This window comes from Camellia sinensis, chromosome 7 (assembly GCF_055761805.1).
Source record: "Camellia sinensis isolate YWXY chromosome 7, ASM5576180v1, whole genome shotgun sequence".
NCBI classification, from domain to species: Eukaryota; Viridiplantae; Streptophyta; class Magnoliopsida; order Ericales; family Theaceae; genus Camellia; species Camellia sinensis.
Genome location: NC_138967.1, coordinates 49,807,392 through 49,833,675, shown reverse-complemented (window position 1 = coordinate 49,833,675; position 26,284 = coordinate 49,807,392). Strand labels below are relative to the sequence as shown.

Genomic DNA, 26,284 nt, shown 5'->3' with positions numbered 1-26,284 from the left:
ATTCAAAACTCAATTCAACACTCTATTAAAAAACCATAATCAAACAAATTTTTTGTAGTATAGGAGAGGGAGTGGCAGTAGTGGTGAAGGTGGTGGATAAGAGGTGGTGGTGGTGGTGGTGGTGGTGGTGGTGGCGAAGGAGATTAGTGATGAAGTTGTGGTAGTGGTATGGGAGATGGAATGGTGGCGGTAGATGAGAGGTAGTAGTAGTAGTAGTAGTAGTAGTAGTAGTAGTAGTAGTAGTAGCAGCAGTAGTAGTAATGGTAGTGGTAGTGGTAGTGAAGTGGTGGCGATGGTAGTAGTCATGGTAGTCATAGAGGTAAAGTGGTGACAGTGGAAGTAGTGGTGGTGGTGGAATGGCGTTTGCAGTAGTGGTGAAGGTGGTAGAAGAGGTGGGTGGTGAGAGAGAGAGATGAATGCGAGACAGATAGAGGAGAGAGAGAAAAAGAGACAGAGTGATGAGCAAGAGAGAGACAAAGTGGTCGCTAAAAGTGCATTTTCTTATAGTGGACCGATAAATCGAGAGGGAGCTCAGTAAATAGAGAAAACGGGAGGGAGAGGGTGAGCAACGTAAACATAGTGGGAGAGAGAGAGAGAGAAAGAGATAGAGAGTGAGGGACAGAAAAGAGACAGAGAGAGAAGAGAGATGGATGAGGGAGACAGAGAGAGATAAAGAGAAGAGAGATGAACGAGAGGGACATAAAGAGAAAAGAGATGAACGAGAGAGACAGAGAGAAAGATAGAAAGAAGAGAGATAAGCGAGAAAGTTAATTTTTTGTCATCAATGAAAAATATTTTTATGCGACCCATATTTTTTTTTGTTACTAAAAATCAAGAACTAATTTTTTGTGGTAGAGAATAGGGAGCGGCAGTAGTGGTGAAGGTGGTGAATAAGAGGTGATAGTGGTGGTGCTGGTGATAGCGAATGAGATTAGTGGTGAAGTTGTGGTAGTGGTAGAGGAGATAAAGTAGCGGTGGTGGATGAGATGTAATAGTAGTAGTAATGGTGGTAGTGGAGTGGTGGTGATGGTGGTAGTAATGATAGTCGTAGAGGTGGAGTGGCAAAATGTTTGGTAATTGACAAAATGTTTAAAAATTTTAAAAATATAAAAAAATAGTGAGAAATGGCAAGTGGCGGCGGAATACGGTGGTGAAAAGTAGTGACGGTGGGTGGTGGGTAGCTGGTGGTGGGTAGGTGACAGTGGCGGGTAGTGAGTGGTAGGGAGTGAGTGGTGGTGGTGGTGGTGGTGACGGGTGGCTGGCGGATGGCGGGTGGTGGTGGCGGGTAGGTGGCGGGTAGGTGGCGGGTAGTGGGTGGTAGCGAGCGGTGGTTAAATAAAAAAATAAAAAATGTTGAGTTTTTATTTTAAATATAAAATAAAAAATTTAGAAAATTTAGATTGGAATATTGAAGCTCCCACAGACCTTGGGGGTTAAAAACCCCCTTTTGCTTAACACGGAATAATTATAAATATTTATATTTGTATTAGATTTTTTTAATATATAAATTATGTTTTTAAGATTTTTTATAAAAATAATTTAACAATCTTATCACTAAGCATAGTGTATGAGAGAAGTTAAAAAGGGTACTGCAGTAACTATATACGGATTGTATCTATAATTATTTGTATGAAGGGATTTCAAATGCTGATCATGGGATTGTATCAATAAATGCAGGCATGTGGAAAAACATGTGGATTGAAAAAAGTTAATAAATGTTAATCAGGGGATTTTGACCAAATCAATAAATGTTGAGTTTTTCTTTTTTTAATAAAAAATATAAAAAATTCAGATTCGGATATTGAAACTCCCACAGGCCTTGAGGGTTAAAAACCCCTTTTTACGTAATATATAGTATAGATATAGATAGATAGATAGATAGATAGATAGATATATAGATAATATAATATAGATAGATAGATGTGTTGAAATTTTCAAGAAATTTTGTTTATGCTAGTTTTTAATGCATTAAAGTTTAATTATGAGGGGGTTTTGAACAAATCTCCCAAAAGGTATGGGGATTGGAAGAAATTAATAAATGCTGAGGTTTTTTTTTTTAAATCAAAAAATTAGAAAATTAGGATTGAGATATTGGAGCTCCCACAACCCTTGGGGGTTAAAACCCCCTTTTGCTTAATATATAGTATAGACTAGCATATCACCCGTGCTATGCACAAATTGTGTTTACAATTATCTATATATGTGAATTGCGATTTTTAAATGTCTTCTTTTTTTTTTCTTTTTTTTAAATGTCTTCTTTGTTTCCTTTTTTATATTATATTAAAGTTTAATATTTTGATAATAATCATATGTGTTAGACTTTTCAAGGAATTAAATGTCTTTTTTTTATTATTATATTATATTAAAGTTTAATATTTTGATAATAATCATATGTGTTGGACTTTTCAAGAAATTTTTTTTATGCTTGTTCTTAATGCATGAAAGTGCTATTCTGAGGGATAATAATCATATGTGTTGAGACTTTTCAAGGAATTCATGTGTTGGATTTCAAAGAATTTTTTATGTTTGTTCTTAATGCATTAAAGAGTTATTATGAGGGTAAGACTTGGGGTTGAGAGAAGTTAATAAATGCTAAGGTTTTTTTTTTTTTAAATAAAAAAAATCAGGAAATTTAGATTGGGAGATTGGAGCTCCCGCATGGCTTGGGGTTAAAAACCTCATTTTGCTTAATAGATAGATAGATAGATATAGACATATAGATAGATAGATAGATAGATAGATAGATATAGATATGGCACATACCATTTATATGACACAAAGACCAAAGTACCGGGACAATTGCTGCAATTTGCCCTCATCTAAATTAAAAGGATTTAAAAAGTAAAAAAAAAAAAATTATAATATTAAAAAATGTTTACTAAAAAAATATAGATTAAAAATTAAAAATTAATTATAGAAAACTCCATACTAAACAAGGTAATGTTTTCTATTAATTTTGAAAATTAAAAAATTATTATTAATTTTTCCTCTGTTTTTTTTTTCTCACAATTTTTTTTTTTTTTTTTTTTTTTTTTTGTGGAGAGGGGTTTTGACCTGCGATTTTTCTAAAATGAGTCTTCTAGACGGAAAGGGTAGAATTGGTTCAGACAATGAGAAAAGTGCTTATGCAAGGGGCGCCTTCACTATGAGAAAGAATAGTCGGTTTTGCATAGGGTGCCTTCTTGGATAATAGCTTCAATACTGGCATGCATGAAGGGCTTAAGTGTGAGACATATGAGAGGGGCTTTAGTGCGAAAATAAAAGAAATGGTTTACAGAGTGTCTTCTTGCTTCACGACTTCAATACTTGTGAGAGAGGAGTAGGCTCAAGTGTGAGAGAGAAATGAGGGTTTCTAGGAAGTGTCTTCTTGGGTCGCGACTTGAGTGTCCGTGCACATGAAAATGAGTGATAAAGGTCAGAGTGTGTCTCTTGGGGTGACGGTTTCAGTGCTCTGAAACACAAAACCATAGCATTTTAATAAAGAGAAATAATTAGTGATAAAATATTTTTGTCTCCTTAAATACAAGAACAAAGAATTTATTATTGGTGACGAAATATTTTTGTCTTCCACAACATAACCTTATGAGACGAAAAATATATTCATCGCGCAATCAATCAGAATTTATTAGTGGCGAAATATTTTCATCTCCCACAACTTATTCTTCCAAGACAAAAATATATTTGTCGCCCATTTAATAGAAAGATGAAACGGCATCGTTTGTTTGATGGAGTGTTTATTGGTGATGAAATATTTTCGTCTTCCATAACTTATCATTCCTAGACAAAAATATATTTGTCGCCTAATAAATGGAAATATGCAACGACATTGTTTAATAGGTAGGGAATTTATTGGTGACGAATTACGTTCGTCGCAAAAAATATATATATTTTGTGACAAAAATGTTCGTCTCCAATGAGCTAAAATAATTTGCGCCAATGCAAATGAAATTGGCGCCTGAATTTTGTAGACGAAATTTTTTTTCGTCTCCTATACGTTTGAGAAAAATTAAAACAAACGACAAAATTAATATTTTGTCATCTTTGGGTTAAATTTTAAGTCACCAAATTTTGTCACAATAGCCTAGATTTCTTGTATTTTGTTTCCTTATTTAATTATTATTATTATTTTTTTCTTTTTGTCGAGAGGGGTTTACTGTGAGAAAGAATAGTAACTTTGCACAAAATGTCTTCTTGGATAACAATGTTTGCATGCACAAACGGCTTAAATGTGAGAGAGAATAGAGAACTTCAGTGCGAAATAGAAGAGATGGTTTATAGAGATTGTTTTCTCGAGTCACAGCTTCAATACTTGTGAGAGAGGAGACTCAAGTGCGAGAGAGAAATGAGGATTTGTAGATGGTGTCTTTTCGGGTCACGACTTTAGTATTTGTGTGTGTGTGAAAGTAAGTGATTAAGGTAAGAGTGTCTCTTAGTTTCTGACGACATTTTAATAAAGAGAAATAATTAGTGAGAAAATATTTTCATCTCAAACTCATATGTTCGTTGCCTAATCAACAAAAATACAAAAACAATGTTGTGTGGAGATGGAGAATTTATTGGTGATGAAATATTTTCGTCTCCTTCAACTTAACCTTATGAGACGAAAATATATTTGTCGCACAATCAATCAAAATGCAACAAGACACATGGAGAATTTATTACTAACGAAATATTTTCGTCTCCCAAAACATATCCTTCCGAGACAAAAATATATTTGTCGCCTAATTAACAGAAAGATAAAATGAGCATGAAGGGTTTATTGGTGATAAAATATTTTCGTCTTCCATAACTTATCCTTCCCAGACAAAAAATATATTTGTCACCAAATAAATAAAAAAATGAAACGACATCGTCTAATAAGTTTGGAATTTATTGGTGACGAATTCCTTTTGTCGCAAAAAACTTTAAATTTTGTGACAAAAATGTTCGTCTCCAATTAGCTAAAATAATTGGCGCCAACAAGAAAAAAAATTGGTGCCTCTTTTTTTTCTGACAAATTTATTTTTTCGTCTCCTATAGTTTTGAAAACAATTAAAAGAAACAATAAAAGTAATATTTGGTCATGTTTGGGTTACATTCTAAAACGAAAATAAATTTTATCACCAAATTTTAAAAATTAATTATTGAAAACTCCATACTAAGCAAGGTAATGTTTTCTATTAATTTTGAAAATTACAAATTTTTTATTATTTGTTTCTCTGTATTTTTTCTCACCAAAAAAAAAAAAAATAGCTACATTAATTATCTTTTTTTTTTTTTTTTTTTTTTTTGGAGAGAGGTTTTGACCTTCGATTTTTCTGAAATGGGTGTTCCAGACGGAAAGGGTAGAGTTGGTTTAGACAATGAGAAAAAGTGCTTGCGTGCAGGAGGGGTCTTCACTGTGAGAAAGAATAGTGGGTTTGCATAGGGTGCCTTCTTGGATAATAGCTTCAATGTTGGCATACACAAAGGGCTTAAGTGTGAGACAGAAGAGATAGGCTTTAGCACGAAATAGAAGAAATGGTTTACAGAGTGTCTTATTGAGTCACGACTTTAGTAGACTCAAGTGCCAAAGAGAAATGAGGATTTGTAGAAAGTGTTTTCTTGGGTCACGACTTCAAGGTCCTTGTACATGAAAATGAGTGATAAGCATTAGAGTGTATCTCTTGGGGTCACAGTTCCAATGCTTTGAAACACAAAACCACGACATTTTAATAAAGAAAAATGATTAGTGATAAAATATTTTTGTATCCTTCAATACCAGAACAAAGAATTTATTATTGGTGATGAAATATTTTTGTCTTCCACAACTTAACCTTATAAGACGAAAAATATATTCGTCACACAATCAATTAGAATTTATTAGTGACGAAATATTTTCGTCTCCCACAACTTATTCATCTGAAACAAAAATATATTTGTCACCTATTTAATAGAAAGATGAAATGACATTGTCTGCATGATGGAGTGTTTATTGGTGACGAAATATTTTCGTCTTCCATAACTTATCCGTCGCAGACAAAAATATATTTGTCACCTAATAAATGGAAATATGCAACGACACCGTTTAATAGGTATGAAATTTATTGGCGACGAATTACGTTCGTCACAAAAAAAATTATATTTTGTGACAAAAATGTTTGTCTCCAATGAGCTAAAATAATTCGCGCCAATGCAAATGAAATTGGCGCCTCATTTTTGCACACGAAATTTTGTTTTCGTCTCCTATACTTTTGAGAAAAATTAAAACAAACGACAAAATTAATATTTCGTCATCTTTGGGTTAAATTTTAAGACAAAAAAAATTTCGTCACCAAATTTTGTCACAATAGCCTTGATTTCTTGTATTTTTTATTGATTTTAAGCATTTGGTGACGAAATTTGGTTTTCCTCTCTAAAAATAATACATTTGGAGACGAAATTATTTCCTCTCTAAAATTTTTTACAATGGTGACGACAAATTTCGTCTCCAAAATGGCGCCACATCTTCCACCAAATTTTCCAAGGGCGGGAAATTGTTTTGTGACGAAAAATAAAATTTAGAGACGAATAAAATTTTCGTCACCTATTGTTTTATTTGATTTTAAGCATTTGGTGATGAAATTTGGTTTTCGTCTCTGAAAATAATATAATTGGAGGCGAAATCTTATTTTCATCACTAAAACATGCATATTTGGAGACTAAATATTTTTTCGTCACGCGTTTTCGTCACCATAGACCTTTTTTGTTGTAGTGAAAAGTAGGATTTGAGTGCGGATTGTATTTTGAAAGATAAATTTTTAAAATGAGTTTTGAAAAAGGAAAACTTGTTTGGTTATGAGTTTTGAAAAGAATTTTGAGTTGTATTTTAAAATTATTTTGGATTTCAAATTTTACGGTAAATATTTAATATTGTAAATATTTTTTTAATGTACGTTGCATTTATTACATTTGTGCGCTGTATTTTTTTATAAATATTATAAATATTTTTTTTAATATATAAAAATTTAATTTTTTTTATTTTTTGATTTTAAATATATAATTTTGATTTTAAATATTTTCTTATTTTAAATATTTTAAATTAATTTTTTTTTTGAATCACCGATATATATCTAAATCATAACAAATTAATTGGCCAATATTTAAAAAAATAACAAAATATTTCATTCAAAAAAATAAAAAATATATTTTTCTTCAAAAATAAAAATAAAAAAATTTTGAAAAAATATTTTTTCAGAAAATAAAAAATAAAAAATAATTTTAAAGAACAAAATAAAAAAATATATATATTTTTAAATTTTTTTTAATAATAGAGTTTTGAAAAGAATTTTTTTTAAAAAAAATTGGTTATGAGTTTTGAATTGAGTGTTTGATTATGAGTTTTGAAAAAAAAAATAATTTTTTTTGATTAGAATCATTATTTCAAAACTTAACCAAATGCTATGTCACACCCCAAATCCAGGCATGACCAGCCGTGGCCTACAGAGACTTAGCCCAAGGCACATGTAAGCCTAAACATGAACCCAAAATCACAAAAAATAATGTGACGATAACCCAGAAATAAATAAATCAAAACCCAATCCAGTGAAAAATCACAAGTATAAATGGTAAAACCAGCTATGACCAACTTCCAAAAATATATACTAAATGGAATACAAACCGCCCATAAAATAAAATAATTCTAAATAAAATCTGTCACACCCCAAACCTGGGTATGACCGGCCGTGGCCCACAGGGCCTTAGCCCAAGGCATACGTAAGCCTAAACACGCATTCAATATCACCTTGAACAATTAAACCATAGTCCAATAATAAATAACCAAAACTCAATCCAGGACATGCCACAAGTGAAAAACAAGTCATAACCAACTTCCAAAAAAATATATATATATAGTAAATGGGACACAAACCGCCCACAAAATAAAATAATTCTAAATAAAACCCAATCACAATGTATGCACAAAACTCGACAAAGCAACCTAAAAGAAAATTAAATAAATGCCCTAGAGGTCCATGCAATTGAGTCCCCGCTACGCCATGAATCCACTCTAAGTCCTTCTAACACTTGGAAGTGATAAAACTAAGTCAGCTGATAGCTCAGTGAGTAGCAACATGGATAGTAAATACAGTTTTGAAAACAAGGATAAATTCCAAAATAAGATATATATCACAGAAACTAGATTGACATACAGTTTGGTAAATACAATCTGTTTCAAAAGAAGGTTCTACAGTTCAACACTTAAAATACTCATGTCTCACAAGAACATGATAAACGACATTTTCCACTTAAAACAGATTATAACATGAACACCAATAATTTTCTGGGTACCAAGAAAAACAAATAATCTGCCACACAGTTCTCAGGCTATAAGCCTCGTTGGATCCAATACCAAACTAAGAGTCATCCTCAGGGTGGCACCTGGGCCTTTTCTCAAAGACGATCCGATTGAAGGTCACCTAGTTGTTTTTAAAGGTCTTTTCCTTAATATCGTTGAGCACTAGAGTCATCACGGCCCAACCCGGATCTGTTCCCTAGTGGCCAGAGTCACCACACACAGTGGAATAATTTCCCTGGACTAAATACACACATGGTCCCAATAATCAATACACATCAGTTTTCGCAAAACATGGTGGTTCATCATTATAAACATGAGACCAAAACAAATAGTTTACAGTATGCCAAGTTCACACATGTTTCAGAAATAATTTGATTCAATTGATAATATAATAATTTATCAAAACAGTTTAGTCTTGAAACAACAATTTAATTTTCCAACAGTTCAGGGTAGGGGAACATTTATAAAAATACGTAGCATGAAACTACTCACCTGAAACGAAATGATATAATCCTTGAATCGAATAGAGTGTAAAAGTCCAACTAGTGCCCTGAACGAAGTATAAAAAAAAAACTACACGTCACAACTAATTTAAAATACTACAAAATAGGAACTAAGTAACCTCAACTAAAGCGCACTAACACGGCTCAACCCAACTCACCGTTACTCTTAAATATTAGCTAAGTTCATGTTCTTCAACGTTTAAAATCACCCAAGACATGGGTTCCGGTCAAAACTTAATTAATTGTGACTTTAAGATAAAACAGAATTTCAAACAAGCCTTCTCAACCTATTCGCTAACTTTGAAAATTACAAAACCCACTCCACGCTATTCAAAAAATTCCAATAACCTCCAGATATGATCTAATGTATCCTAAGTTTCAAACCCAATTGGTTTCACTTGATTTGCTTATCAAAATAATTATCTACAATTTATTATATCCAAACAGGTTGTTTTCTGCAGCACTTTAAAGAAATTGACGGTTCTCTTAATATACACGAGCAATCAATGCAAGGCCAAAAATGTACGAAACTAGACTCGTAACCGGTTTTAATGACACTAATTTGATAATTTTTGGATTTATACCCAAAGAGAACAACACTCCCGAATTTACTATTTCGGACTGGTTTCCTGGACAGATTTGAATACCTCAATTTATATGGATTTTGACTCCCAAAAATTATGAAAAAATTCAGATATGCAATTCAGTATGTAATTAATCTACTGTAAAAATTTCAGATTAAAATTCATTCGTTTGGTATGGTTTCTTGATTTTTAAAGTCTATGATTCTGCACAGAATTTTTCCTTGAATAATACCCAATCTTTATGCATGAATGTGTTGAACCTTAAACATTATATCTAGACCTATACCAAACAAGGGCACCAGTCCACTGCCAACAAAACACACAAAAAATAATGTCACATCTCTTCCACAATGAGACTCACGCAACCACACAGCACCTCTTCTTCCATCATTATTTCCCATAACCCAAGTTTGATATACTAAACTTCCCTTCACACCAGCCCATAAATTAATATATACCTGAATGATCAAACCATGGATTTCACGAACTCAACTATAGAAGATCAAAAATAATAATAGAAGTGAGAATAAACAATTAAATTACCCACAAAGTATTGGTTACATAGAATTCCTCTCCCTCCTTGTTTGCCACAAGCTTCTTCGTCTCTCTCTCCCTCAATGATTCACGGCTGCTAAGCCTAAAGTGGCTGTTGTTGCGTTGATTATAAAAAAGAATTGATATCTCACCATTAGGGTTTTATCCACCTAATATAAATTTCCAAAATGACCCCTTACTAACTAGTTTATTATTATTATTATTATTATTATTAAGATTATTATCAAAAGTCTTAAAAAATTGTGAACTTCCATAAAAATTTATTTATACTTTAAAAATTAATTAAAGATCCCCCAAATATTTAATTTGCACTTTAGGATTCACCATCAAAATATTTAAGATTGTAATATTATTATTGTTATTATTTAATTATTTACTTAATTTTTATATTTGGGTCTTCACATTCTCCCCCACTAAAAGAAAAGTTTCGTCCTCGAAACTAACCTGAGTAAATCATGTGAATAGATGTGGGTACTTCTCGCTCATCTCGTCCTCGCGCTCCCAAGTCGCCTCTTCAACTAGATGATTACGCCACAATACCTTAACCAATTTAATGACCCTTGTACGCAACATTTTCTCTTTCGAATCCAAAATCTGAACAGGTATCTCCTCATATGAAAAATCCTCTCTAATCTGAAGCGGCTCATAATCTATCACATGCGACGGACTGTGCACATATTTCCTCAGCATAGACACGTCAAACACATTATGCACTCCTGCCAACCTAGGGGGTAGAGCAACACGGTACGCAACCTCACCAACCTTCTCCAATACCTCAAATGGACCAATGTATCTAGGACTCAACTTTCCTTTCTTTCCAAACCTGATCACTCCTTTCCATGGTAATACTTTCAAGAATACCATATCCCCCTCATGAAACTCTAAGTCTCTCCTACGATGATCAGCATAATTTTTTTGTCTACTCTGGGCAGTCAATAATCTCTCTCTGATGGTGATAATTTTCTGTGTAGCATCCTCCACCAAATCAGGTCCCAACATTTGCCTTTCACCAACCTTATACCAACACAAAGGAGACCTACACTTCCTCCCATACAAAGCCTCATAAGGAGCTACTCCCAAACCAGAATGATAACTATTATTATAGGCAAACTCCATGAGCGGCAAATAATCATCCCAATTACCTCTCCACTCCAAGGCACAAGCCCTCAACATATCCTCAAGGGTTTGAATAGTCCTCTCTGATTGCCCATCTGTCTGAGGCTGATAAGCTGAACTAAAATTTAACCTAGTACCCATAGCTGATTGTAACGCACCCCAAAACTTATACACAAAACGAGGGTCCTGATCTGACACTATTGACACTGGTGCACCATGCAATCTAACAATCTCCTTCACATACAACTGTGCAAATCGAGCTAGAGAATAGGTCATCCGTACTGCAATAAAATGTGCAGACTTGGTTAATCTATCAACAACTACCCAAACTGCATCGTGATTACTACTAGTACGAGGTAATCCACACACGAAGTCCATGGTAACATGATCCCACTTCCACTCCGGTATAGGTAAGGGTTGTAGTTTCCCCGCAGGTTTCTGATGTTCTACTTTAACCTGTTGACACACCAAACACTGAGCCACAAATTCTGCAATATCTCCCTTCATACCATTCCACCAAAAATGTTCATGAAGATCCCGATACATCTTAGTGCTTCCAGGATGAATGCTGTAACTAGAACTATGTGCCTCCGTCATAATCTCCTTCCTTAAATCACCACTAGCAGGAACACAAATTCGGCTACGGAATCTAAGCAACCCATCATCACTAACCACAAAGTCTACATGCTTACCCTCTGCCATCTCTTCTTTAATACGCTCACACTGGGGGTCAATCTCCTGTGCTATAAGAATCCATTCTCTCAAGGTCGATTGAACTGTCAATTGACTACAATAAGCCCAATTACCAGGTGTAACAACTTCAAGTCTCAAACGTTTCATGTCTTCCACCAAACAACTCTCAATAGACAAAGCAACTACATCTCCAATTGCGAATTTCCTACTCAAGGCATCTGCAACCACATTTGCCTTCCCGGGATGATATAAAATATTCACATCATAATCTTTTAGAAACTCAAGCCATCTTCTTTGCCTCAAATTTAGTTCCTTTTGTGTGAAAATATACTTCAAACTCTTATGATCAGCGTAAATCTCACATGACTCTCCATACAAATAATGCCGCCAGATCTTAAGAGCAAAAATCACTGCTGCTAACTCTAAGTCGTGCGTAGGATAGTTTCTCTCATGAATTTTCAACTGTCGTGATGCATAAGCAATCACCTTCCCCTGCTGCATGAGCACACATCCTAAACCCTGTCGGGAAGCATCACTATAAATCACAAAACCACCTCCATCTGTAGGTAAGGCAAGGATTGGAGCTGATGTCAATCTCTGTTTAAACTCTTGGAAACTACGCTCACAATCATCATTCCACTCAAACTTTACCCCTTTCCTGGTGAGATTGGTAAGTGGCAAAGCAATACGGGAGAATCCTTCCACAAACCGTCTGTAATACCCAGCAAGCCCTAGAAAGCTACGTACCTCCGTCACAGAAGTAGGTCGTGACCAATCAACAATTGCTGCCACCTTCGTGGTATCCACAGATACCCCATCTTTACTCACTACATGACCCAAAAAGGATACACTGCTCAACCAGAATTCACACTTCTTAAATTTTGCATACAATCTCCTCCCTAAGGATCTGCAGTACTACCCTCAAATGCTGCTCATGCTCCTCCTTACTCCTCGAATAAATTAGGATGTCATCAATAAATACTACCACAAATTTATCCAGTTGGGGCTTAAATACTCTGTTCATTAAATCCATAAATGCGGCTGGTGCATTTGTGAGACCAAAAGGCATCACCAAGAACTCATAATGCCCGTAACGGGTTCTAAAAGCAGTCTTAGGAACATCCTCATCCCTTACCTTCAACTAGTGATAGCCTGACCTCAAGTCAATTTTAGAGAATACTTGAGCTCCCTGTAACTGGTCAAATAGATCATCAATGCGTGGCAAAGGATACCTATTCTTCACTGTGACTTTGTTCAGTTTTCTATAATCAATACATAATCTCATAGACCCATCCTTCTTCTTCACAAACAACACAGGTGCTCCCCAAAGTGAAACACTAGGCCTAATAAAACCTTTGTCTAGCAACTCCTGTAACTGAGTTTGTAACTCCCTCAACTCCAACGGTGCCATTCTATAGGGTGCTTTAGAGATAGGTGTTGTTTTAGGGATCAAGTCAATGGAAAATTCAACCTCACGGTCTGGAGGAAGACCAGGTAGATCCTCTGGAAAAACATCAACAAATTCCCTCATTACAGGCAAGTCCTCTAACCTCTGCTCTGGTTGTTCAGTACTCACCACACAAGCTAAATAACCACGACACCCTTTTCTTAACATTCGGTTAGCCTGAAGGGAAGAAACAAAACAAATAGAAGACCCTTTTCCATCTCCCTGAAAGAAAAACTCATGTTGCCCTGGCATAGCAAAAACTACCCTCTTTCTAAAACAATCAATAGAGGTATGATGCTTCGTTAACCAATCCATCCCCAAAATCACGTCAAAATCCTTCATCTCTAAAGAAATCAAATCCACTGGAAAATTTCTACCATCCATCTCTATCTCACAAGATCTACAAATATCTCCTAACACTACTGTTTCTCCTAATGGAGTAGACACAACAATAGCTACATCCAAAGGCTCACAAGGAATAGACAAATGACGTAGAAACTTAGGTGCAGCAAAAGAATGTGTAGATCCTGAATCAACTAAAACTCTGGCAGGTACAGATGATATAAGGAGTGTACCTTGCACCACAGATGGAGCAGCCTCAGCCTCCTCTCTAGTGAGAGCGTAAACACGTCCTTGGGTAGCCGCTGACTTCTTATCCTGAGCCCCATTCCCGGATGTCTGCCCTTGGGTAGTCCCACTTTTGCCATTATTCTGCTTCTTGTTAAACCCACCGCTATAAAAAGTTCGTCTCTGCCCTTCCCCTTGAAATGACTGTGCTACTGACTGACCTCCCAGTCCCTTAGACCTACATTGTGCAGAGAGATGCCCAAGCTTGCCACACTTAAAGCATGTTCGAGCTGTGCCATCACAATTATACCCAACAGAATGTGACCTACCACATCTATCACAATTCCTCCGATTCTGCTGCCTCATGCCATTGCTAACCTGACCTTGGGTGTAAGGCTTCTTGCTAGGATTGCTACCAACACCACGATGCTCTACTTGTCTCTCCTCTCTAAGTCTCTTGTTTTGTGGTTCCTTAGCCTTTTGTTCCTCAGCTCTCTTTTCCTCTTCTACTCCCCTTTCAGCTAGTAATGCCTTGCTTACCAATGTAGAATATGTCTTCATCTCCAAAATAGCTACTTTTGCATAGATCTCTGACCGCAAGCAATTCTCAAACAACATCACTCTATCTTCCTCTATGGCCACCTGATGTGGGGCATACCTTGACAACTCCGCAAACTTGGCTTCATACTGAGCCACTGACATGTCATTTTGCTTCAAATTGAGAAAATCCACTTGCTTCTGCCTTCGCACTGCTTCAGGGAAGTATTTCTCATTAAACAATTCTAAAAACCTGCTCCACACTAGCTCTGTTTCTCTACCCTCATATTGACGCTTCACCATGCGCCACCAATGCTCTGCTTGACCCTTGAATCTAAAAGCTGCAAAGGCCACCTTCTGGTCTGCTGAACAACCTAGAACATCAAATATTTTCTCCATCTCTAGTACCCATGCCTCTGCCTCCGTAGGGTCCACTGTTCCGTGAAATTCTGGAGGTTTTTCCTTCATAAACCTCTCAAATAAGGAACCTCTATCCAAAGTTAAAGTTGGGTGAACTGCTGGTTGTGGGGCTACATGATTGTTTAGTAATCCCAACAATGATTGTAAAACCTGTGCGGCTGGTGCAGCAGGAACAACTCCTGGTGCTTCAGGGACGGCTGGAGCAACAGGTGGTGCGGTAGGGGGTATAGGAACATGGGGAACTCTACAATTAGCGGCTGGTTGTTCAGTTCCAAGAGCATTGACACTTCTTCTCTTAGGTGCCATCTCTTAACCTTCAAAATGAAATTAAGAAAAGCTCAACACAAGCTTAAACAAAACTAACTTAACCAAACACTACTAAGGACTATAGGGACTCGGACCTCGTCTAAATGATGAAATGCAAGATATGTAACTTGATAAACTATAGCTCTGATACCACAATTGTCACATCCCAAACCTGGGTATGACCGGTCGTGGCCCACAGGGCCTTAGCCCAAGGCACACGTAAGCCTAAACACGCATTCAATATCACCTTGAACAATTAAACCATAGTCCAATAATAAATAACCAAAACTCAATCCAGGACATGCCACAAGTGAAAAACAAGTCATAACCAACTTCCAAAAAATATATATATATATAGTAAATGGGACACAAACCGCCCACAAAATAAAATAATTCTAAATAAAACCCAATCACAATGTATGCACAAAACTCGACAAAGCAACCTAAAAGAAAATTAAATAAATGCCCTAGAGGTCCATGCAATTGAGTCCCCGCTACGCCATGAATCCACTCTAAGTCCTTCTAACACCTGGAAGTGATAAAACTAAGTCAGCTGATAGCTCAGTGAGTAGCAACATGGATAGTAAATACAGTTTTGAAAACAAGGATAAATTCCAAAATAAGATATATATCACAGAAACTAGATTGACATACAGTTTGGTAAATACAATCTGTTTCAAAAGAAGGTTCTACAGTTCAACACTTAAAATACTCATGTCTCACAAGAACATGATAAACGACATTTTCCACTTAAAACAGATTATAACATGAACACCAATAATTTTCTGGGTACCAAGAAAAACAAATAATCTGCCACACAGTTCTCAGGCTATAAGCCTCGTTGGATCCAATACCAAACTAAGAGTCATCCTCAGGGTGGCACCTGGGCCTTTTCTCAAAGACGATCCGATTGAAGGTCACCTAGTTGTTTTTAAAGGTCTTTTCCTTAATATCGTTGAGCACTAGAGTCATCACGGCCCAACCCGGATCTGTTCCCTAGTGGCCAGAGTCACCACACACAGTGGAATAATTTCCCTGGACTAAATACACACATGGTCCCAATAATCAATACACATCAGTTTTCGCAAAACATGGTGGTTCATCATTATAAACATGAGACCAAAACAAATAGTTTACAGTATGCCAAGTTCACACATGTTTCAGAAATAATTTGATTCAATTGATAATATAATAATTTATCAAAACAGTTTAGTCTTGAAACAACAATTTAATTTTCCAACAGTTCAGGGTAGGGGAACATTTATAAAAATACGTAGCATGAAACTACTCACCTGAAACGAAATGATATAATCCTTGAATCGAATAGAGTGTAAAAGTCCAACTAGTGCCCTGAACGAAGTATAAAAAAAAAACTACACGTCACAACTAATTTAAAATACTACAAAATAGGAACTAAGTAACCTCAACTAAAGCGCACTAACACGGCTCAACCCAACTCACCGTTACTCTTAAATATTAGCTAAGTTCATGTTCTTCAACGTTTAAAATCACCCAAGACATGGGTTCCGGTCAAAACTTAATTAATTGTGACTTTAAGATAAAACAGAATTTCAAACAAGCCTTCCCAACCTATTCGCTAACTTTGAAAATTACAAAACCCACTCCACGCTATTCAAAAAATTCCAATAACCTCCAGATATGATCTAATGTATCCTAAGTTTCAAACCCAATTGGTTTCACTTGATTTGCTTATCAAAATAATTATCTACAATTTATTATATCCAAACAGGTTGTTTTCTGCAGCACTTTAAAGAAATTGACGGTTCTCTTAATATACACGAGCAATCAATGCAAGGCCAAAAATGTACGAAACTAGACTCGTAACCGGTTCTAATGACACTAATTTGATAATATTTGGATTTATACCCAAAGAGAACAACACTCCCGAATTTACTATTTCGGACTGGTTTCCTGGACAGATTTGAATACCTCAATTTATATGGATTTTGACTCCCAAAAATTATGAAAAAAATTCAAATATGCAATTCAATATGTAATTAATCTACTGTAAAAATTTCAGATTAAAATTCATTCGTTTGGTATGGTTTCTTGATTTTTAAAGTCTATGATTCTGCACAGAATTTTTCCTTGAATAATACCCAATCTTTATGCATGAATGTGTTGAACCTTAAACATTATATCTAGACCTATACCAAATAAGGGCACCAGTCCACTGCCAACAAAACACACAAAAAATAATGTCACATCTCTTCCACAATGAGACTCACGCAACCACACAGCACCTCTTCTTCCATTATTATTTCCCATAACCCAAGTTTGATATACTAAACTTCCCTTCACACCAGCCCATAAATTAATATATACCTGAATGATCAAACCATGCATTTCACGAACTCAACTATAGAAGATCAAAAATAATAATAGAAGTGAGAATAAACAATTAAATTACCCACAAAGTATTGGTTACATAGAATTCCTCTCCCTCCTTGTTTGCCACAAGCTTCTTCGTCTCTCTCTCCCTCAATGATTCACGGCTGCTAAGCCTAAAGTGGCTGTTGTTGCGTTGATTATAAAAAAGAATTGATATCTCACCATTAGGGTTTTATCCACCTAATATAAATTTCCAAAATGACCCCTTACTAACTAGTTTATTATTATTATTATTATTATTATTATCATTAAGATTATTATCAAAAGTCTTAAAAAATTGTGAACTTCCAAAAATTTATTTATACTTTAAAAATTAATTAAAGATCCCCCAAATATTTAATTTGCACTTTAGGATTCACCATCAAAATATTTGAGATTGTAATATTATTATTGTTATTATTTAATTATTTACTTAATTTTTATATTTGGGTCTTCACAAAATCCAACCACAATATATGCACAAAACCAACATAACAAGGTAAAACAAAATAATGAATATCTTAGAGATCCATGTAATTGAGTCCCCGCTACGCCATGAGTCCACTCTAAGTCATTCTAACACCTGGAAGTGATAAACAACTAAGTCAGCTGTTAGCTCAGTGAGTAGCAATATGGATAGTAAATACAGTTTTGAAAACATGGTTCAATTCCAAAATAAGATATATATATCATAGAAATTAGATTGACATACCGTTTTGATAAAAATAATCTATTTTAAAAAGAAGGTTCTATAGTTTAACAGTTAAAATACTCATGTCTCTCAAGAATATGATAAAGGACATTTTCCACATAAAACAAATTACTACATTAACACCAATAATTTTCTGGGTACCAAGAATAACAAGTAACATGCCACAAAGTTCTCAAGGCTATAAGCCCGTTGAATCCAATATTGAACCAAGAGTCATCCTCGGGGTGGCAACTCGAGCCTTTTCTCTAAGACGATTTGATTGAAGGTCACCTAGCCTAGCCTAGGTCTTTTCCTTATGTTCGTTGAGCACTAGAGTCATCACGGCCGAAAGCAGATCTACTCCCTAGTAGCTAGAGTCACCACACAGAGTGGAATAATTTCCCTGGACTAAAATATACATATGGTCCATATAATCAATACAATTCAATTTTGCAAAACATGGTAGTTCGCCACTATAAACATGAGACCACAACAAATAGTTTACAATATGCCAAGTTTACACATGTTTCAAAAATAATTTAATTCCGTTGATAATATAATAATTTATCAAAACAATTTAGTCCTGAAATAACAATTTAATTTTTCAATAGTTCAGGGTAGGAGAACATTTATAAAAATATGTAACATGCAACTACTCACCTAAAAACGAAATAATATAATCCTCGAATAGAGTATGAAAGTTCAACTAGTGCTTTGAACCAAGTATGAGAACTACACGTCACTACTAATTTAAAAATACTAAAGAGAATAATAAACTAAGTACCCCACACTAAAGTGTACTGACATAGCTCAAACCCACTCATCGTTACTCTTAAATGATACCTAAGTTCATATTCTTCAAGGTTTAAAATTACCCAAGACATGGGTTCAAATTGAAACTTAATTAAAAGTAACTTTAAGAAAAAACAGAATTTTAAATAAGCTTTTCCAATCTATTCACTAACATTGAAAATTACAAAACTCACTCCACGCTATTCGAAAATTCCAAAACCCTCCAGATATCAACTAATATATCCTAAGTTTCAAACTCAATTGATTTTACTTGATTTGCTTATCAAAATAATTATTTACAATTAATTATGCCCAAACAGATTGTTTTCTGCAGCACTTTAAAGAAATTAATGGTTCTCTTAGTGTGCAAGAACAATCAACGCAAGGCCAAAAATCTAAGAAACTAGACTTGTAACCAGTTCTAATGACACTGATTTGATAATTTTCGGATTTATACCCAAAGAGAACGACACTTTCGAAGTTACTGTTTTACACCAGTTTTCTGGACAGATTTGAACGCACCAGTTAATATAGATTTTGACTCCCAAAAATTATGAGAAAATTTGATATGCAATTCAATATGTAATTAATCTACTGTAAACCTTTAAGTTCAAAATTCATCCGTGTGGTATGATTCCTCGATTTTTAAAGTTTGTGGTTCTGTATAGAATTTTTTTGAACTAAGAATTACACCCATTATTTCTTATCACCAACCACTGACTTGGCACCCAAACAACACACCCGTTTCTCCTATTCCTTCCCAACAAGAAGCAAATCACACACATGAACCATCACAATATATAGATATAATAAAATAGGACAATACCTTAGAGTTGTTGACCACCAATGTTCCTAAAAGTTTCTCTCAAATCTCTCTCTCTCTCTCTCCCTCTCTCTCCCTCACAGCTACTGCTGACTTGTGATGAACAAATAAGAAGGTAGGGTTTTGTGTATATTTTATTTAATACTAGTGGTTGGGCACATCTAAAGCATGTGTAGGTCAAATAAATAAATAATGGTCTTACCATTTGAGTGCTATCTTAGTTGTTAACAGGTAAATTAGCACCAATGAAAGAAAACCTCCCCACTCTTGGCAAAGCACCTAAATGCTTGCACTCTCTTAATTTAACTCCTTAAAAGGAGTTGAACTCGTGACCTTCCTAGGGACTAAGTCCTAAAGAAGGCATGGTGGTTAATTGGAGCTAACCTAGTTGATTGTTATAAAAGGTTACATTATCCTCAAACAAAAACTCATAATCTGTCAAATCAATATCAATTGGTGCATTGTTTAGAAACCCAAACCGGACCGGATGGACCGGGAACCGGGCCTTGTTCCGGTCTGAAAGATCCTCTAAACCATGACTAAGGGCAAAATCAGTGTAAAATTGAAAAACCGGCAGACCCGGCAGTCGAACCGGTAAAACCAGCAAGGGTCTGCCTGTTTTTTTTTATTTTTTATTTTTGTCTTTAACTTTTTTTTCTTCTTCTTTTCTTTTCTTCTTTCTCTTTATTATATATACATGTTTCAAAATTTTGATTAAAAATTCTTACTTCAAAAGTCTCCTCTCATAAGGATGAGTCTCATTGGAAGCTTGAGGAGATTATGAAAGTCTATTGCTATTTATAGGAAAAGATTTTTCAAAGAGAACCTACAACATTCTATGTGGGACTCAATCAAATTATTTGAATCATATTGATTGGAGGGAGAGTTGAAAATTTTAGTTTTCTCCAAAATTAAATCTAGCATTCAATCAATTTATTTGGAGAGAATGTTAAAAAAATTTAATTTCTTTAAAACAAGTGACTTTTTTTTTTATCAGTTATGACTTTATTAAATATTATTAATAAATACTATGCAACAAATTTTATTTTTATTTGAGTATTTATATATATTTTTATTAATTTATAATTTATAATTATATTTTTTAATTATATAATATTAATTATGACGTCACGGTTCAATCGTTTTGACCTGACGGTTGAACCGGTGACCTATCCACCCTGTCCCTTTTCTGGTTTGCTCACCGGTCTGGTTTTCAAAACATTGAATTGGTGCACTAACCTTGTCCTTTGTGTCACCCTCACCAGCAACCCCTTTATCTCCTTGAACCTCATCCCCTATGTCATCTTCAACACATATTGCTAAGATCTCATTATAACCTTATTACTTGAGAGTATTTCACTTTCTACTGAAACAACAATAAGAGGATCATCACCCTTTACTACATAAATGACTATTACTAGAAATTCCTCATATAACTTAATTTGATGTCATTTTGACCACACCAATGGCGATTTGATTTGATCTCGACTTGATATCATTTTGACCACACCAATATCTAAAGGATACCCAACGACCTATAAAACATTTCAATATTGGTCCCACTTCTCCCCACTGTTACATATATGTCTCTAATATCCAAGAATGATATTTTATCTATGTCAATTGTCAATGTAGCTGAGCACAAAGGGAGACACCTAGTCTTTCTATGGAGTCTGAGGATTCATGTAGATGGGTGGCAAATCCTGAAGGGTCATTCACAGTAGCAGCAGCATGGAAGTGGTGGGTGTCTTCAAAAGGTCCTATTCTCAGAGTAACTAATGAATTTTGGAACAATGTTGCTCCATCCAAGGGAAAATTTTGTGGATGGTTAGCATGGAGAGGTAGACTTAAAACTGCAACTATTTTGAAGAGCTTTGGAGTGTTAAATGAGGAATCAAATTCACTGTGTTTGTTTTGTAAAACAGAGGAGGAGTCAGTTCATCATATTATGTTGTTTTGCCCTTTAGCTTGGAAATTATGGACTGATATGACAAAGTGGTGGGATCTAGTATGGGTTCTGCTTGGTTCAGTTGAGGACCTATTACATTGGTGGTCAGGAATCATATTCAATAAGGTGGTTCTTAGAATGTGGAAAGTGGTACCTTTAGCAGTTATGTGGTCAATATGGAAAGTAAGAAATGAATGCCTTTTTAATGGAAAATTAGTTGATCGGAATGATTTATCAGATTTGGTGAAAGTAAGAGTAGCACTTTGGAGTAAATTGAATATTAAGGGGATGCAGTATTCAGTGCAGGAGGTAGTCAATAATCTTCAACATATCAAGACTTCTGTTTGTAACAAAGGTTGGTTTCCAGTTGATGTCAAATGGTTGTGCTAGCTAATGATTGGGGGCCTTGGCTGATATTGCTGTTTGAGAGTGTCTGTGATGGTCTTGTACTCTTCTTTGCTGTCTTGGTTGGCTTCTCATCAACATGGGGTTGTTTTCATTTCGTTATGCTAGCTTTCGGTGCCAACCTGGTTGTGATCGATAGCTGACTTATAATGCATGTAGCTTCCCTCCTTCTGTTTTGATGTATGTAATACTTTTTGTATTTTTCATATCATCAATAAAGTATTTTTTTTGCTTATAAAAAAATATATATATAGCTGACCACAATTCCACTACCACATTCATAAAATATGCTGACATTCATAAAAACCAATATGAAACACAATCTGGGGATCACAATCTAACTACTAGTGATAATAAATGGCAAAAGATTACCCTAGATGCAAGCACTCAAAAATTGTAACAATAGATGCAAGCAAAGCATATAACTATAAAATAGTCGCACACAGCCGTGGTCATTAAAATCCGAATATTACATGGGATCGTTGGAAGGGATTCGTAGATTGGATCGTAGAATCTGATCAAGAATCGTAAGATTATACTTTTAATGTAAAATAAAATAAAAAATTACCGATAATGATAATATATGTTACATAATATTAAAAAGGTTAAAGAAAAATGATAAATTTGATACAATGCATTTTTTAAGTTAACATAAATTAGAAAGGACGCTTGAAAAAATAGTTTATAGTCAATTTTTTTTATATATATACACATATACATACATATATATAAGAAACAAATAATAACAAAAAAATATATAGGATTGAGATCGTAATGGAATCGAAATCATATGTGATTTTACACAATTTTATGAATAGGATCGTAGTCACTTTAAAATTGTACTAAATTTAAGATTCTAGTGTGATCCGAATCGTTTGACCCAACTGAAATTGTAGCATCGTAAGATCCTACGATCCAGATTAAGATTTTGATAACCATGCACACAACACATGCAAAACCTAGATGAAAAATAACCATTCAATTTTTTACCTTTTCCCTTCAATATTTTTATAGATTGTAATCACCACTGATGAGATTTCACTATTACCAAACCTCTGTAGTGATCTTGGTTGTATTACTCAAAATCAATTCACTTTTGGAACCCTCAGATTTTCTCCAAATTTTGATCAGTAGAACACCAAGTGGAGAAAATAATTTTTTTTTTTGGGGGGGGGGGGGGAGTGGCTACTAATAGTTAAATATTTAAATGATGGTACAATTGTCTTTTTTATGTGACGATTAACAGAGTTATGCTTTGCGGTTTAATCCAAAACTATGAGAGTCCATTGCACATTTTTTCCACCCATTTTTGTAACTCCTTTATCAATAGGGAATGAAAAGTTTCTTATGACATGTGGCAGTGAAGTCAAAATGAAATCTTCAACAGTCAAGGGGCTATGTGGTGTGAAGAACTTGATCATGTGCATCAATTGGCTAAGAGGGTCATGAGCTAGTTATCAATTGGTTAATTGGCTTGGTGGACTGATTTATAGGGGACCATATTTGTGAATTGGAAAGTTTTTCTCTGTCGATCACTTTCATTAATTGAAGGGAAATTGTGTGATGATGTGGCTGGAGGTTTAAAAGTGGAGTTAAGATAAAAAGCTTAAAAAAGCAAAGGAGGTTACAAGTAGTTATGGGCCTTAGTAAAATGTTTTCCTCTATCGAAGGTAGTGCTAGAGATCATGGGAGACATGTGGCAAGTTTGTGTGAAGTGTTGGAGGAAGATGAAGAAGCAGTTGCGGCAATTGAGAAAGGATTGGCCAGCAAACTTCAAGGTGTTCCAATCAATTTGGGACATGTGGCCAAGTCTAAAGTAAATGTTTGGCATCAGAAGAAAAAGCCATCAACTAGAAGTGAGGTTTGCATGTGGGGCTAGCTTGGAAGGTGGAGTAGTTACTGGCAATGTACTCATGGACTTAGTGGGCTGCCTTCAAGAGGAAGTATGAACAAAGTGGGAGTTTTCTTCTGTCAAAAGAGGGATAAAAGAACACAGGGACACTTGTTAACTTAAAAGGAATGAAGTTTGACAGGTGGAAGTGAAGGCATGATGTGGTTTGAAGACTAGGAAGTGAGAGTGCAGTTGTGACAATTACACATCAGCAATTGCAAATTGAGGAGATCATGGGGTCGTGGAAAAGAAGAACTATAAAAGGCCAAAAGTTTGCAAAAGGAAAGGACATCAACAACAACATAACAACTTAGCTTTTAGACTTAGAAGTAGTTTATTCCACTGTAATTCATACTTGTTGAATGAACATAGGTGATTTCTAAAGAGATTTCAAAGAATCAAGAGTTTCTTTATTAGATTAATAGAATATCAGTACACAGATTTATACACTTGAGTGTAACAACCTAACTCAACTATAGTTCTAATCAACTTACAACTAATTCTAACATAACTATGGTTTGGTAACTAAATGCTGACTTGACTTCTTTTCCCTTGACTTTGGTTGGGCTTCTAACTTGGACTTTATTATCTCATCATCCCCCTGCAAGCTGATGGGAGAAGATTGAACCAGAAGCTTGGGTTGTAAAAATTGAAATTGACTAACAGAAAAACGCATGGTAAGAATATCGGCAACTTGATCAGAAGTGGAAACATAATGGATGAACAACTACTTGGAAGCAACCTGCTCACGAACATAATGGTAGTCCACTTCAATATGCTTCGAACGAGCATGAAAGACAAGGTTACTAGATGAAGAAATAGCCGAAAGATTGTCACACCATAAGGTGGGAGGAGGAACAACAAGATACAGATAAGAGATGAGCATAGCTAACCAACTGAGTTCAGCAACTGTTTGAGCCAAAGCGCGGCATTCAACCTCGGTGGAGGAGTGAGAAACAGTGGGTTGTTTCTTAGCAGTCCAAGAAATCAAATTGGAACCCAAAAGGACACAGTTGCCAGTAGTAGAACGGCGATCAAGAGAATCACCAGTCCAATCAGACTCAGAGTAGGCATTGAGAAGAAGAGGACCAGAAGAGAACTGAAGACCATGAGTAAGAGTACCTTTAAGATAACGAAGGAGACGTTTAACTGCAGCAAAATGGCAATTGAGAGGCTGATGCATGAATTGACAAGCAAAGTTAACAGTAAATGATAAGTCAGGATGAGCAATAGTGAGATACTGAAGAGAAGCAACAAGAGACCGATAGAAAGATGGATTAGAGAAAGGAACAACAGAATTTGGAGTAGAGGTGGATTTAACAGCCAAGGGAGAGGAATAAGGCTTACAGGAGGACATGCCAGCTTTGGCAAGAAGTTCTATGGCATATTTAGTTTGGGACGAAAAATAGCCAGAAGAAGTGGTGTGAATAGAAATACCAAGAAAGTAGTTAAGAAGACCAAGTTCTTTCATGGAAAAGGAAGAATGCATTTGGGTGACCAAGAAAGAGAGAAAAAGAAGGATCATTACCAGTCAACAAGATATCATCAACATAGATTAACAAAACAGTGAGAGAAGTGAAGGTATGATGAATAAAAATAGAGAAATCACAATGACTAGACTTAAAACCATGTTGAAGAAGAAAAGAGGAAAAAGTAGAAAACCAGGCCCTAGAAGCCTGTTTAAGGCCATAGAGGGCCTTATGCAACTTGCAAACGAACTAAGGATGATTAGGATCAACAAACCCTTGAGGTTGTGCATATATACTTCTTCATTAAGAGTGCTATGGAGAAAAGCATTGGAGACATCAAATTGCTTAATAGTCCACCCAAAATGAAAAGCAAGAGAGAGCGAGACTTGGATTGTAGGTTGCTTGGCCATGGGACTGAAAGTTTTCTGATAATCAACCCCAGCCTCTTGAAGATAGCCCTTGGCAACTAAACAAGCCTTATAGCGAGCAACAGAACCATTCGAATTCTTTTTCAACCGATACACCCATTTGCAACCGATGGCATGCTTATTAGAAGGGAGACAACCCAAACTCCAAGTGCCTTGTTATTGAAGAGCCTGATATTCCTCAAGCATTGCTTGAGACCAAGTAGAAAACAAAGAAGCCTGAGCATAGGTAGTAGGTTCAGAATCAGAGGAAGCAAGAAAACATAAAGGTTGAGAGGAAGATTTAGAGCAAATTGTCATAGGATGGTGATTCAGAGGAGGGTGTGGAGGCAAAGAAGGTAATTGAATAAAAAGCGAAGAAACAGGAATAGAAGAGGATGGAGGGACAACAGAAGGAGAATGAATAGGACTGTGTGAGGCCAAGTCTG

General features: G+C 35.3%; 1 protein-coding gene across 1 annotated transcript; it reads right to left on the bottom strand.

The window, feature by feature from the left end:
- Positions 1–9,868: 9,868 nt before the first annotated feature.
- LOC145795788 (uncharacterized) lies at positions 9,869–15,021 on the bottom strand. Its single transcript, XM_082880692.1, has 5 exons — positions 13,555–15,021; positions 13,221–13,368; positions 12,299–12,571; positions 11,596–11,962; positions 9,869–9,872 (listed from the first exon to the last, which is right to left on the bottom strand). Exons 1-5 carry the CDS (start codon positions 15,019–15,021, stop codon positions 9,869–9,871), a joined length of 2,259 nt encoding a protein of 752 aa, XP_082736818.1.
- Between the last annotated feature and the right edge of the window lie 11,263 nt (positions 15,022–26,284).

Bases quoted from the DNA above. Each gene is read 5' to 3' on its own strand.
- LOC145795788 (XM_082880692.1), bottom strand. From the start codon at position 15,021: ATGGCACCTAAGAGAAGAAGTGTCAATGCTCTTGGAACTGAACAACCA. The intron at 13,369-13,554 runs GTGGATTTGATT...TCTTCCCTTCAG, and splicing joins TGGATGGTAGAAATTTTCCA to GCTAACCGAATGTTAAGAAA. The intron at 12,572-13,220 runs GTGAGGTTGAAT...TGGGTCATGTAG, and splicing joins ACCTGGTCTTCCTCCAGACC to TGAGTAAAGATGGGGTATCT.